General features: G+C 46.2%; 1 protein-coding gene across 2 annotated transcripts in view; it reads left to right on the top strand.

The window, feature by feature from the left end:
• Nucleotides 1-13,039, top strand: part of LOC132381421 (RAS guanyl-releasing protein 1-like) — a 219,428-nt gene that overhangs the window by 66,922 nt on the left and 139,467 nt on the right. Inside the window, exon 1 of one of the 2 annotated variants that reach the window (XM_059950815.1) lies at nucleotides 5,509-5,610. The exons of the other annotated variant lie outside the window; for it this stretch is intronic. Within the exon in view, the coding sequence (XP_059806798.1) occupies nucleotides 5,561-5,610 (50 nt within the window). The 5' untranslated portion in view covers nucleotides 5,509-5,560. Of the gene's footprint in view, nucleotides 1-5,508; nucleotides 5,611-13,039 lie in introns of those variants that run through there. 2 annotated transcript variants of the gene reach the window in all.

Here is a 13,039-nt window from a genome sequence, read left to right on the forward strand (position 1 = left end):
GGTAAAGAAAGAAAGACGGGTAAAAATCCTTATCACATAGTGATTTATGTTATTAGCCAACATCTGTGCTTTAACACCAAATCAAAGGTTTTGAAAGTAGAGGAATTGTCAACATTTCAGGTCAAAACTCCCCTTCAGAAGTCCTGTCCTGAGTGACTGTGCCGACTGTCAAGATGCCGCCGAGCTCCGGTCTTGGTTGTTTTTTTAGGGTTGTAGGGATGGTTTTGGGGATAGAGAGGGGAATTAGGGGCAACAATCCTACTAGATTTTTTTTATAACTGCATGGACCAACCATTGCTCCGAGCAGGAAATTTTTACATGGCCTGAAAACCACGCGACACTTTAAATGTTTTTCTTTGTAAAATGCATAATATGAATATTCAAAACGAAAACTGAGAAATCACCTATTTTATTTATTAATTGAACAGTATAATGAAATACAGTCTAACAAAGAAAATATTTCACATCTTGTTAGCTTAGTCTAATCAGTCTTTATTCCATCTGCGTGGCAACAAAAGCTACGTGCGGTTTTTCAATCACGGTGCGGCTGCGTGCCCGCTCAGCTTAGAGGGATCAGCGAGGGGGTCAGGTTAGGGTTTAGGGGCATGAATATGGGGGAGATCGAGGTCAGTCCACAATCTAGGCTTGTGCTCTGCGCTCAGAGACCAGCCACACGGATGTGTGATGAGGGACGTCCGTGGGCACAGATCAGGCTGGCAGATGAGCTGTGGTTTTGTTGCTGTTGTTCTGAGATTACATTATTCTACAACCGTGGTCGGAATGCAACGTTGGTGCCAAAGTGTTCAAAGTTCAAAGTAAATTTATTATAAAGGTGCAAATATGTCACCATTTGCACACTGAGTTTCATTTTTTTGTGGCATACCCAATAAATCTAATAACCTTAATAGAATCAATGTAAGATCACACCAGCAGGGCGGACGACCAATGTGTAAAAGTCAACAAAGAGTGCAAATACACAAAAAGAAAAAAATAAATAATTATTATTATTTTTATTAAAGAAATGAGCATGCTTTGCTATGGCCATAGCTCAGGTTTTACCGGCTTGAACTGAGGAAATATAAGTACAACAATAATAATAAATAAGCAATAATATGAAATGAAGAGTCCTTGAAATTGAGCCTATAGGTTGTGGAACAGATCAGTAATGAGGCAAGTGAAATTATCCCCTCTGGTTTAAGAGCCTGCTGGTTGAGGTGTAGCAACAGTTCCTGAACCTGGTGGTGCGAGTCCTGAGGCTCCTGTACCTTCTTCCTGATGGCAGCAGTGAGAAGTGGGCATGACCTGGGTGGTTGGGGTCCCTGATGATGGATGCTGACTCTCTGTTCTAGTGTGCTAACACTTGCTGGCTACCCCAACAAATCCTTGGCTTGTGTTTTTTTTAAACTGAATGATGCATTTCTCCGAATGTTTCGATGTATCTATGTTAAACAAATGAATCTGAATCTGTTTTTCGCTTCAGATTCCGGCATCTGCACTCACTTGCCTTCAATCTGGAGTTGTTGTGGACTCCGATGGGTACTCATTGTCTGGTGTTTTTTTCAGGCATTACAATGCAGACACAGCCCAAAGTGAGACGTGGTTCTGTAAGCACACTCTAAATCGAAGTTGTAAGGTGTAAACCCAGATTACAGCTAATTTTCATTCTGCAGATGTGTCCTCAGGGAGCTGTGGTCCAGCTCTAGAGCTGGCTATGGTAAGGCTGCCTACTTCCAAATCAATTTGCACCTTGTGGCTCAAGTGCTGAGGACTCCAGCTACGACGTTGCCTTCACTGGACACTGGAACTACGTTTCCAAGTGCGTGAACCCCTGACCAATCCATAATTAACCCTTTTGTTTCAATCAAATCCCCTCCCACTCTTAAAGTAATCAGGTGCTTTAGGCCATAGGAAGAAACCAATATAATCTTATCAAGTTCAAAAGCTGGCCAGCCGGTGGTGTAGTGGCATCAGCACTGGACTTTGAGGCAAATGGTCCTGGGTTCGAATCCAGCCGGCTTTCCATCCTTGCTTGGTTGAGCGCCGAGCTAGCAACTCGGCCTCGTAAAAAACAGACAAGTGCTAAGGAAACGGCAAGACCATGCTGCCCAATGCATGAGAAGGAACATCAACAACTTCAAAGCAAGTTTATTATCCAAGTGTGTGCGAGTACAATATACGACCCTGAGATTCAAGGGCACTCACAGTGTGAGTCACTGAGAAAGTCAGTGAAAAACTACACACAAGCAAATAAGGTGAGAAAGAAGACAGGCTGTGCAAATACAAAAACAGTAATAATTTTAAATAAATAACAGCCGCAAACATGAGTTGTGGATTCCTTGAAAGTGAGTCTGCAAATTATGGAATCAGTTCAGTGTTGAGCCGATTGAAGAGTTGAGATGAGTTGTAGGGTCCTTGATCGTGAGTCTACAGATTGCGGAATCAGTTCAGTTGTTGAGGTGAGTGAAGTTATCCACATCGGCGCAGGAGCCTGATGTTCGATAACTGTTTCTGAACCTGGTGGTGTGGGACCTAAGGCTCCTGTACTTCCTTCCTGGCCATGGCTGGCCAGTATCAAGGTGTGCCACGCATGGGGAGGTAGACAAGTGTCTCATAGCTGGACAGGACTGTGCTGGCGATGACGTTTAGAAGAGAGTTGGACCAACTTGCCTTGGGAGTAGGCACCTGGCCCAACACTTTAGGGTTTCCTGCTCAGGAAAGTGACAGCGCTGATATCAGAATATAATGAAGGGCTGGGTTCAAACGTCAGTGGGCCAGGAAATCCTCACAACGAGACGACAATATTGCTCAGCCAAACTTTGTGACAATCCATCTGTAATAATATCTTGAGAGAAGTCTAGAAGTGTGAGGTATATTAGTCTGCATCTGAAAACAGTTTGATATTGTTCTGATCAAAGGTTATACTTGAAACGTTACCTCTCTTTGTGTACCAGATGCCACGCATTTCCTGCATTCTTCTTGCCTGTAAATTCTTTCTTCTGAGGTGTGAAGTGAGCATGACCAAGGACGGAGCTGATAACTTCTGACAGAAATGCCGGGACAAGCTCTGCCTCTGTCGGTGGGCTTTACCATATGTCGGGCTGCTTGGACTATTATTGGCGACCATGATTGCGGAGGAATCTTGCTTCAGGTTGTCCTGGTCGCACTCCAGAAGGCCGAGGACAAAGGCCTGGCCAGACCTGCCACGGGCTCTTTTGTTCCTTCTTCTCCTGGTGTTTCGGACAGCAAAGAAGGTCCTCCATCTCTGGCAGCGTCCACGGCCTCCTTCATCGTGTCAGTGGGTTCCTCTCAGTTTTCACTACTGTCAGTCATGCAAGTCCCGGGTGGAGACTCAGGAGTACCGTCACACTCAGATGGAGAAGGATTCTTCTTTGCTGTTTCCGTAACGATTTTGTTTGACCGGTCAGGGTTGTTAGGCCTGAGCTGAACCCCCAAACAAGGGCCACTCATTCTGGCCTCTACCCTTTGACCTGTTTGGCATGGGTGACCCTAGCGTGAAGCCCCTGACTCCAGCCGGCATAGCTCTCCGGGTCACTGAGGCACGCAAGCCTCCAGACCCAATGGCATGGTTGTGACCCTCTTGGAGGTCAGTTCCTCCCACCCCCCGTTGAACTGGCGGCCCACCTGCTCTCCCAGGTGAGCACGTGGGACCCCCATGCCCCGTTTGAAAGGGCCTCCGGGCCCAAAATGAATCACGCTTCAGTAGGTGTGGTAACAGAATGCTATCTGGTGTTGGGATCTTACAGTGTGTTTTAGAAGCGTTGGTTATGACCAAAGGGGAAACAGCAGGAGGGTTTCTGGCCAAAATGTCGACTGTACTTTTCTCCACTGATGCTGTCTGGCCTGCTGAGCTCCTCCAGCACTTTGTGTGTGTGTTGCAGCAGGAGTAGCTTAGCACTTTCGTGCAAGGGCGGTTATCAGGTGCATCGAGAATCAAACTGATAACAATCAGTGAAAATAGTGAGAAGAAAAATGTTAGTATTTATAAAACCATGCCTTCAAGCAAACACAAGCTACATCCAGTACCCGTTCGTGTCCAGCGCAAACTCTGAGCAGCCCCAGTCTCTCTCTTCTACTGAGGGCATTCAGCCCCTTCTTTTAACACTGGGACATACTGTACCATCTTTAATTACCGACAAAGTTAACTTAAAACTACACATAAATTAGCATATGATCCACTCGACACTGGGGTTACAATCACGTTGCAAAATAAACAGAGGTACCTGCCTTAAATGTGGTATGCAAAAACAATAGGCACATCCGCCATTGCTAACGAAATTGAATATTCTACCGTGTACGGTGGGAAAGGCGCCAACAAGCCAGCAGGAGCTCAGTTGTGAACCCTCAGCGCAATGGCAGCAGATTGCCAAGGCGATGTGCGTGTGTGTGTGAGTGTGTCGGTGAATGCGTGTGCAAGGAGGACGTTTTCCAAGTGCTCTCCATCGCAGAGTGCAAGTTTGCTTTTAAAGCTCTCAGTGTTGTGGGACCGGGGTACGTCACAGGATCAATGTCATCTTATAACCCTGCTCGAGCCCTCGGCTCTTCTTTTGCCGGTCTCTTACATTTGATTAATCTCCCTCAAAAAGAAACAGCAGGCCATCCTTTTTTTTAAACTACTCTCCTAAACTGTGGAACTCAATACCTAAAACTATCAGGGATGCAGACTCCATTGACACTTTCAGACACCAGCTCAAAACCTATTTATTTAACCTTGCTTTTAGTTAATGAGATTTTGTCTTTTATTTTTATGTTTGTACTTTCTCCTGTTGTAAAGCTCTTTGAACTACATTGTTCTGTATAAAAATGCTCTATAACTAAGTTATAATAATTGTTAAATTGGTTACTGTATTTCAGCACCACCCAAATGTATAATTGCATGAGTTTGAATCAGGAGTAGGCCGCTCAGCCCTTCAACCCTGACTCACCATTTAAGGTCATGTGACCTCATTATGACAGCTCCACCCCCTTCCTCCCCTCCCCCACTCCACCCTCCTTGTTGATGTGTAATCTACATCGCTTGGCCTTAACTATTCCATGGCTCTCAGACAAAGACATTTCCAAAGGCTCACATGACAGTCAGATAAATAGTTCTTCCCCTATCTTAGTGTTAAGTTGACAATCACATATTTTTAAACAGTGACTCCTAGGTTTAGACTCGCCCACAAGAGGAACTGTTCTCCCCACATCCATGTGATTAAGACTCCACAAAATCTTGCCCACTCAGCGGCCTCTTTATTAGACACCAGGATACCTGCTCGGTTATGCAAATACCTAGCCAGCCAATCACATGGCAGCAACTCAATGCATAAAAGCACGCAGGCACAGTCAAGAGGTTCAGTTGTTGTTCACCTGTCAGAATGGAGAGGAAATTGAGGTCCAAGCGGTTTTAGCCGTGGAATGATGGTTGGTGCTGGACTGGATGGTTTGAATATCTCGGAAACTGCTGATCTCCTGGAATTTTCACCCACAGCAGTTCCTAGAGTTTACAGCGAATGGTGCGAGAAGCAAAAAGCGGCAGTTCCGTGGGCAATCAACCTTGTAAATGAGAGAGGTCACAGGAGAATGGCCAGGCTGGTTCAAGCTGAGAGAAAGGTAACGGTAACTCAAGTAACCATGTGTTACAACAGTGGAGTGCAGAAGAACTTCTCTGAATAGAAAACACGTCAAACCTTGAAGTGGATGGGCTACAGAGCAGAAGACCACGAGTGTACCCTCAGTAGCCACTTTGTTTGGAACTCCCGTACCCATTAAAGTGACCACCAATGCATTTCCCAGTAAGTTCCCTCTCGCTGCTCTTGAGCCCAGTCTGTCCGACCTTTCCTTCTGAGACCGTCTGTCCACTTTGGGTAACGGTCCAGAAAACCCTCTCTGGCCTGCGGCTAAAATATTGGCCCTCTTCCTGAAGTGAGGAGACCGATAGTGTGCGCTGTGCTCCAGACAGAGTCTTACTGATGCCCTGTATAACCCAACCTTTACAATTCGGCCTGGACCCCTGCTGCCTCAATTCAGCCTGTATGCAAACCTTTACAGTTCAGCCTGGTGAAAAAATTGTTGTCTAAATATCGGATTCGGTTGTGTTGATACGCTCCAGGGCCTGGACCCCCCGCTGACCTGATTCGGCCTGTACACGACCTTTACGATTCAGCCTGGTGCGTAAGTCATTGTCCAAACATCGGATTCAATCATGTTGATACGCTTCGGGCCCTGGACTCCCGCCGCCCCGATTCAGCCTACACCAGACCTTTCTAATTCAACCATGGGATTCAGTCCTGAGATCTTACTCTGCTCCAGCGTGCCTGGACACTTGCACACAGAGTCTGGCACAATAGACACGTCGAGGATTAAAAATCTTTGTTATGTTTCCATTCAAATGTGCAATGTGCATTTATAGTAATTCACCAATTTCCACATCCTAAAGCTGTCAGTTTGAGAAAATACTGGTATGTGGGCACGACGGGAGAGGACAAAATCCTCCCGTTTATTGCTGGTGGAACTGAACACAAACGGAGTCCGTCTACCGCATAGCACACACTATCGGTCTCCTCACTTCGGGAAGAGGGCTAATATTTTAGCCGCAGGTCAGAGAGGGTTTCCTGGACCGTTACCCAAAGTTGGCAGACGATCTCAGAAGGAAAGATCGGACAGGCTGGGCTGATACCCGCTGGGCTCCAGAGCAGCGAGAAGGAAGTTCCCTGGGAATCGAGGCGGCGGGCGTATCAAAGTGACTGAATCCGTTGTTTGGATGAAGATTTAGGTGTGGGGCCAGTTTGAAAAGGTCAGGGTGTTGGGGCCCTGAGGTGAGGGTCAGGCTGGTTCAGTTCGCTCTCTGCGACATTCACTTGGCTCCATGCAAAACTAAGGTCCACGGCCACGTTCTCTGTATGGACTTCAGTTCAGAATGCTATTTATTCTTTGCATGATTTGTTTTCTTCCCCCTCTGCACATCGGGTGTTTGACGGTCTTCTTTTTCATAGTTTATTTTGGGTTTCTTTGTTCCTTGGACGCCTGTTAGGAGACTAATCTCAAGGCTGGATAATGCCTACGTAGTTTGATAATAAACATACTTTGAACTTTGAGTGATGAAGGACCAGTTGCCCCGTATTAGCATGTTGGCGGGTTTCTTGGAAATCCATAATTTGGGACCTGGGCTCGGCAGCCGGTCATGTCCCGTGTGGTGGTGAAGAGCAGCCTCCAGCTGAGTTGCTGACGGGGCCATTTCGGAGGGCAGCTAGGGGTCAACCCACGGAGTGGTCAGGAGACAGAGCACGAATGGGAATTTTGGAAGTGGAAATGGTTTGTTAGTGTCACATGCACCATAAACTGTGAAAAGTTTATCTTGCATACAGTGTGGTGCCTTGGAGGGGCTCATGATTCAAGTCGCTGCCCTCGGAAGAACTGCTAGATCTCAACGCTCTCGAGGATGTTATTGAAATTCTGAGATCTACGGATTGGACTGAATTGACTTTATTTCTTACATCCTTCAGGTACATAAAGAGTAAAAATCTTTATGTTACGTCTCCATTCAAATGTGTAATGTGAATTTATAGTAATTTATAATAAATAGTATGTACAACAGAACAGTCAATGTAACACAGAAATACAGTTGTGTCAGCATGAATTAATCAGTCTGATGGCCTGGTGGAAGAAGCTGTCCCGGAGCCTGTTGGTCCTGACTTTTATGCTGCTGTACCGGTTCCAAGATGGTAGCAGCTGGAACAGTTTGTGGTGGGGGTGACTCAGGTTCTCAATGATCCTTCAGGCCCTTTTTTCACACTTGTCTTTGTAAATGTCCTGAATAGTGGGAAGTTCACATCTACAGATGCGCTGGGCTGTCCACACCACTCTCTGCAGAGTCCTGCGATTGAGGGAGGTACAGTTCCCCTACCAGGCAGTGATGCAGCCAGCCAGGATGCCCTCAATTGTCTCAATTGTGCCCCTGTAGAAAGTTCTTAGAATCTGGGGGGGGGGGGGGGGCGGGCATAGCAAACGTCTTCAAACGTCTGAGGTGAAAGAGGTGCTGTTGTATTTTTTCACCACACAGCCGGTACGTACAAACCAAGAGAGATCCTTGGTGATGTGGATGCTGAGGAACTTAAACTTGTTCACCCTCTCAACCCCGGATCCATTGACGTCAATAGGGGTTAGCCTGTCTCCATTTCTCCTGTAATTCACAGCCAGCTCCTTTGTTTTTGCAACATTGAGGAAGAGGTTGTTTTCTTGACACCACTGTGTCAGGGTGATGACTTCTTCTCTGTAGGCTGCCTCATTATTATTTGAGATTAGGCCAATCACTGGAGTGTCATCAGCAAATTTAATTAGCAGATTAGAGCTGTGGGTGGCGACACAGTCATGGGTATACAGAGAGTAAAGGAGGGGGGCTTAGTACACAGCTCTGAGGGCTCCTATATTGTCAGAGGGGTGGAGGTGAGGGAGCCCACTCTTACCACCTGTAGGTGATCTGACAGGAAGTCCAGGATCCAATTGCACAAGGCAGGGTGAAGGCCGAGGTCTCTGAGCTTCTTGTTGAGCCTGGAGGGAATTATGGTGTTGAATGTTGAACCCTAGTCCAAGAACAGCATTCTCACATAAGCATCCCTCTTCTCCAGATGTGTAAGGACGGTGGGTAGAGCTGTGGCTATCACGTCTGTCGATCAGTTGTGTTGGTAGACGAATTGTAGAGGGTCCAGTGTGGGTGGTAGCATGCTGCAGCTGTAATCCTTGACCAGCCTCTCAAAACATTTCCTGATTATTGAGGTGAGTGCGACAGGATGCCAGTCATTCAGACATGTTACCTTGGTCTTTTTTGGTACAGGGACAATGGTGGATAATTTGAAGCAGGAGGAAACTCTACACAGGGGAAGGGAGAGATTGAAAATTCATATTGGCCTCTTTCAGTTGTACGCTTCCTTTCGCGTTCTCTGCCATTCTTTCTTGTTGCTGATTGGCAGGCTGGGGGCTTGGGGTTTGACGTTGCTTCTCCATGTGGGGGACCTGCTAGTTTTTGGGTGAGGGACTGGTTGGGGGGTGGAGTTTGTGAGTTTTTTACTTTTTCTTTTCATGCGGGAACAACTAGAGGGCAGGGGAGGGATTCTTCCATGATTTTTTCTGTATTTCTTGACTATCTGGAGAAGACGAATCTCAGAGTGGTATTCTGCATACCTAATTGATAATAAAATGGACCTTTGAACCTTTGTTCATACAGAGCATTTCATTGCACTATGAGAACTATGAGGTGGTGCTCGTGGATCTTTTGTGATCTCTTGTTCGTTAGTTCTGTATAAACCTATCCAACGTTAGCGGCGTTTCGCTGGGCTCTTGGGTTGGAGAAGCCACTTCTCTTCTCAGGGCGAGGGGATAAAGCTGGGAGTGAATTCTGTGTCATACCCACTCTGACCGGTGACACATTGTCAGCAAACGCCCAGTGAGGTCACAGTCATAGAGTTACCGTGTCCTACAGCAGAGAAACGGACCTTTGACCTATCAAGTCAATGTTGAACGTAAAGTGAAACGGGGAAAACCTCTTTTTCCTTTATTAGGGAGAGAGAGAGAGAGAGAGAGAGAGAGAGAGAGAGCCTGTGGTCTGTCGAATTACCGGATGAACGTGTAGTTGTTGGCCTGCTGCAAGTCTGTGTCTTTATTGATGTTTTGCTGCATGCTCGAGTTCTCAGTGGCAGGCGGTGATGCTTTTTGCTGGTGGGGGATGAGGAGTCGTTGCCTTGTTGCTGTTTCTGCGTGGGAGGGGAGAGTTGGGGTTCTAACGTTTAACTCCCCTGTTTCCGTGGATGTTTGCATATCTCACCATACACAACCCCGAGATTCGTTTTCTTGTGGGCACACTCAACAAACCTGTAGAAGAGTAAGTTGGCGCGTAGCCAAATGGTTAAGGCGTTCGTCTAGTGATCTGAAGGTCGCTAGTTCGAACCTTGGCTGAGGCTTGCGTGTTGTGTCCTTGAGCAAGGCACGTAACCACAGACTCTGCGACGACACCGGTGGCAAGCTGTATGGGTCCTAGTGCCCTTCCCTTTGACAATATCAGTGACGTGGAGAGGGGAGACTTGCAGCTTGGGCAACTGCCGGTCTCCCTTAAAAAAAAAACCCTGCCCAGGTCTGCGCTCTTAACAAGGTGCAAATCCATGGTCTATCGAGACTAACAGAGGCCTACACTATGCTACAGAAGAATAACTATAACAGGATCAGTGAAACTCCACCCAACTGGGGTGTTCAACCAGAGTACAGAAGAGATCAAAATGTGCAAATGCAAATATAAATGAAAAGCAATAAATAACAAGAACATGAGATGAAGAGTCCTTGAAAGTGAGTCCATTGGTTGTGGGAACATTTCAGTGATGGGGCAAATGAAGTTAGCCCCTTTGATTGATGGCTGAGGGGTAATAACTACTCTTGTACCTAGTGGTGTGAGTCCTGAGGCTCCTGTACCTTCTTGCTGAGTAATGTATTCTGTACTAACCATGAATCTACAATTTCCACCAACACTGTGTCCCCCTGATTCTAGCACTCATCCATACATGAGAGGTATTTCACCGGAGGGCATGCAAACTCCACCTAGACAGCACAAGTGGCTGGGATAGAACGTGGGCCGCTGGGTCTGTGAGGCAGTGGCTATTCAAGCTGTGCCACCGTGCCACGGATGTGTCATCTGGTGAGAAAATGGCCTTACTGGCCACATCAACAAAATTGCAGCAGATCTGAAATCAAATATAAATTGCTGGGAGATCAGATATCAATGCTGAGAGAGAAACCCAGTTAACATTTCAGGTTTGGTAGCCTTTTGCTTCCAAAAAAAAATCGGATAGGTATAGATAATAGACAATAGACAATAGGTGCAGAAGTAGACCATTCGGCCCCTCGAGTCTGCACCACCAATCTGAGATCATGGCTGATCATTCACTATCAATACCCAGTCCCTGCCTTGTCCCCATATCCCTTGATTCCCCTATCCATCAGATATCTATCCAGCTCCTTCTTGAAAGCATCCAGAGAATTGGCCTCCACCGTCTTCCGAGGTAGTGCATTCCACACCTGCACAACTCTCTGGGAGAAGAAGCTCTTCCTCAACTCTGTTTTAAATAACTGACCTCTTATTCTCAATCCATGCCCTCTGGTACTGGATTCTCCCAACATCTGGAACATATTTCCTGCCTCAATCCTATCAAATCCTTTAATTATCTTAAACGTTTCAATCAGATCCCCTCTCAATCTCCTCAATTCCAGCGTGTACAAGCCCAATCTCTCCAATCTCTCTACGTAAGACAGCCCTGCCATCCCAGGAATCAACCTAGTGAATCTACGCTGCACTTCCTCAACTGCCAGAATGTCCTTCCTTAAACCTGGAGACCAAAACTGTACACAATATTCCAGGTGTGGTCTCACCAGGGCCCTGTACAAATGCAAAAGGACATCCTTGCTCTTGTATTCAATTCCCCTTGTAACAAAGGCCAACATTCCATTTGCCCTCTTCACTGCCTGTTGCACTTGCTCATTCACCTTCATTGACTGGTGAACTAGGACTCCTAGGTCTCTTTGCATTTCTCCCTTACCTAACTCTACACCATTCAGATAATACTCTGCCCTCTTGTTCCTGCTTCCAAAGTGGATAACTTCACATTTATTCACATTGAATGACATCTGCCAAGTATCTGCCCACTCACCCAGCCTATCCAAGTCTCCCTGTATTCTCCTAACGTCCTCTTTGCATGTCACACTGCCATCCAGTTTAGTATCGTCAGCAAACTTGCTGATATAGTTTTCAATGCCCTCATCTAAATCATTGACATAAATCGTAAAGAGCTGTGGTCCCAATACAGAGCCCTGTGGTACCCCACTAATCACCTCCAGCCAGTCCGAGAAACACCCAATCACTGCTACCCTTTGCTTTCTATCTGCCAACCAGTTTTCTATCCATGTTGAAACCCTGCCCCCAATGCCATGAGCTCTGATTTTACTCACCAATCTCCTATGTGGCGCCTTATCGAATGCCTTCTGAAAATCTAGGTACACTACATCCACTGGCACCCTCAAAAAACTCCAACAGATTAGTCAAGCATGATTTGCCCTTGGTAAATCCATGCTGGCTCGGCCTAATCCTATTTCTGCCATCTAGATGTGCCACTATTTCGTCCTTAATAATGGACTCAAGCATCTTCCCCACGACTGACGTTAGGCTAACAGGGCGATAGTTCTCCGTTTTCTCCTTCCCTCCCTTCTTGAAAAGTGGGATAACATTAGCCACTCTCCAACCTTCAGGAACTGATCCTGAATCTAAGGAACATTGGAAAATGATTACCAATGCATCAGCAATTTCCTGAGCCACCTCTTTTAGAACCCTCGGATGCAGACCATCTGGACCCGGGGATTTATTAGCCTTCAGTCCTACCAGTCCACTCATCACAGTTTCTTTCCTAATGTCAATCTGTCTCAATTCCTCTGATATGACCCTGGCCTATCCATACATCTGGGAGATTGCTTGTGTCCTCCCTGGTGAAGACAGATCTAAAGTACGCATTAAATTCTGTTGCCATTTCCCTGTTTCCCATAACAATTTCTCCCAATTAATTCTTCAAGGGGCCAACATTGTTCTTAACTATCTTCTTTCTCTTCACATAGCTAAAAAAGCTTTTGCTATCCCCTTTTATATTCCTGGCTAGACTGAGCTCATACCTGATTTTTTCTCTCCGTATTGCTTTTTTAGTTAAGATCTGCTGCTCCTTAAAACTTTCCCAATCATCTGTATTCCCACTCATCTTAGCCCTGTCATACTTCTTTTTCTTTAATGCTATACAATCTCTGACTTCCTTTGTCAACCACTGTGGCCCCTTCCCCCTCTTTGAATCCTTCCTTCTCATTGGAATGAACTGCTTTTGCATCTTTTGTATTATCCCCAAGAATATCTGCCACTGCTGATCCACTGTCTTTCCTGCCAGGGCATCCGCCCATTTAACTTTGGCCAGCTCTTCCCTCATGGCTCCGTAGTCTCCTTTATTTAATTGCAACACTGACATCT

The sequence above is a fragment of the Hypanus sabinus genome, chromosome 26 (genome assembly GCF_030144855.1).
Source record: "Hypanus sabinus isolate sHypSab1 chromosome 26, sHypSab1.hap1, whole genome shotgun sequence".
Taxonomy (NCBI): Eukaryota; Metazoa; Chordata; class Chondrichthyes; order Myliobatiformes; family Dasyatidae; genus Hypanus; species Hypanus sabinus.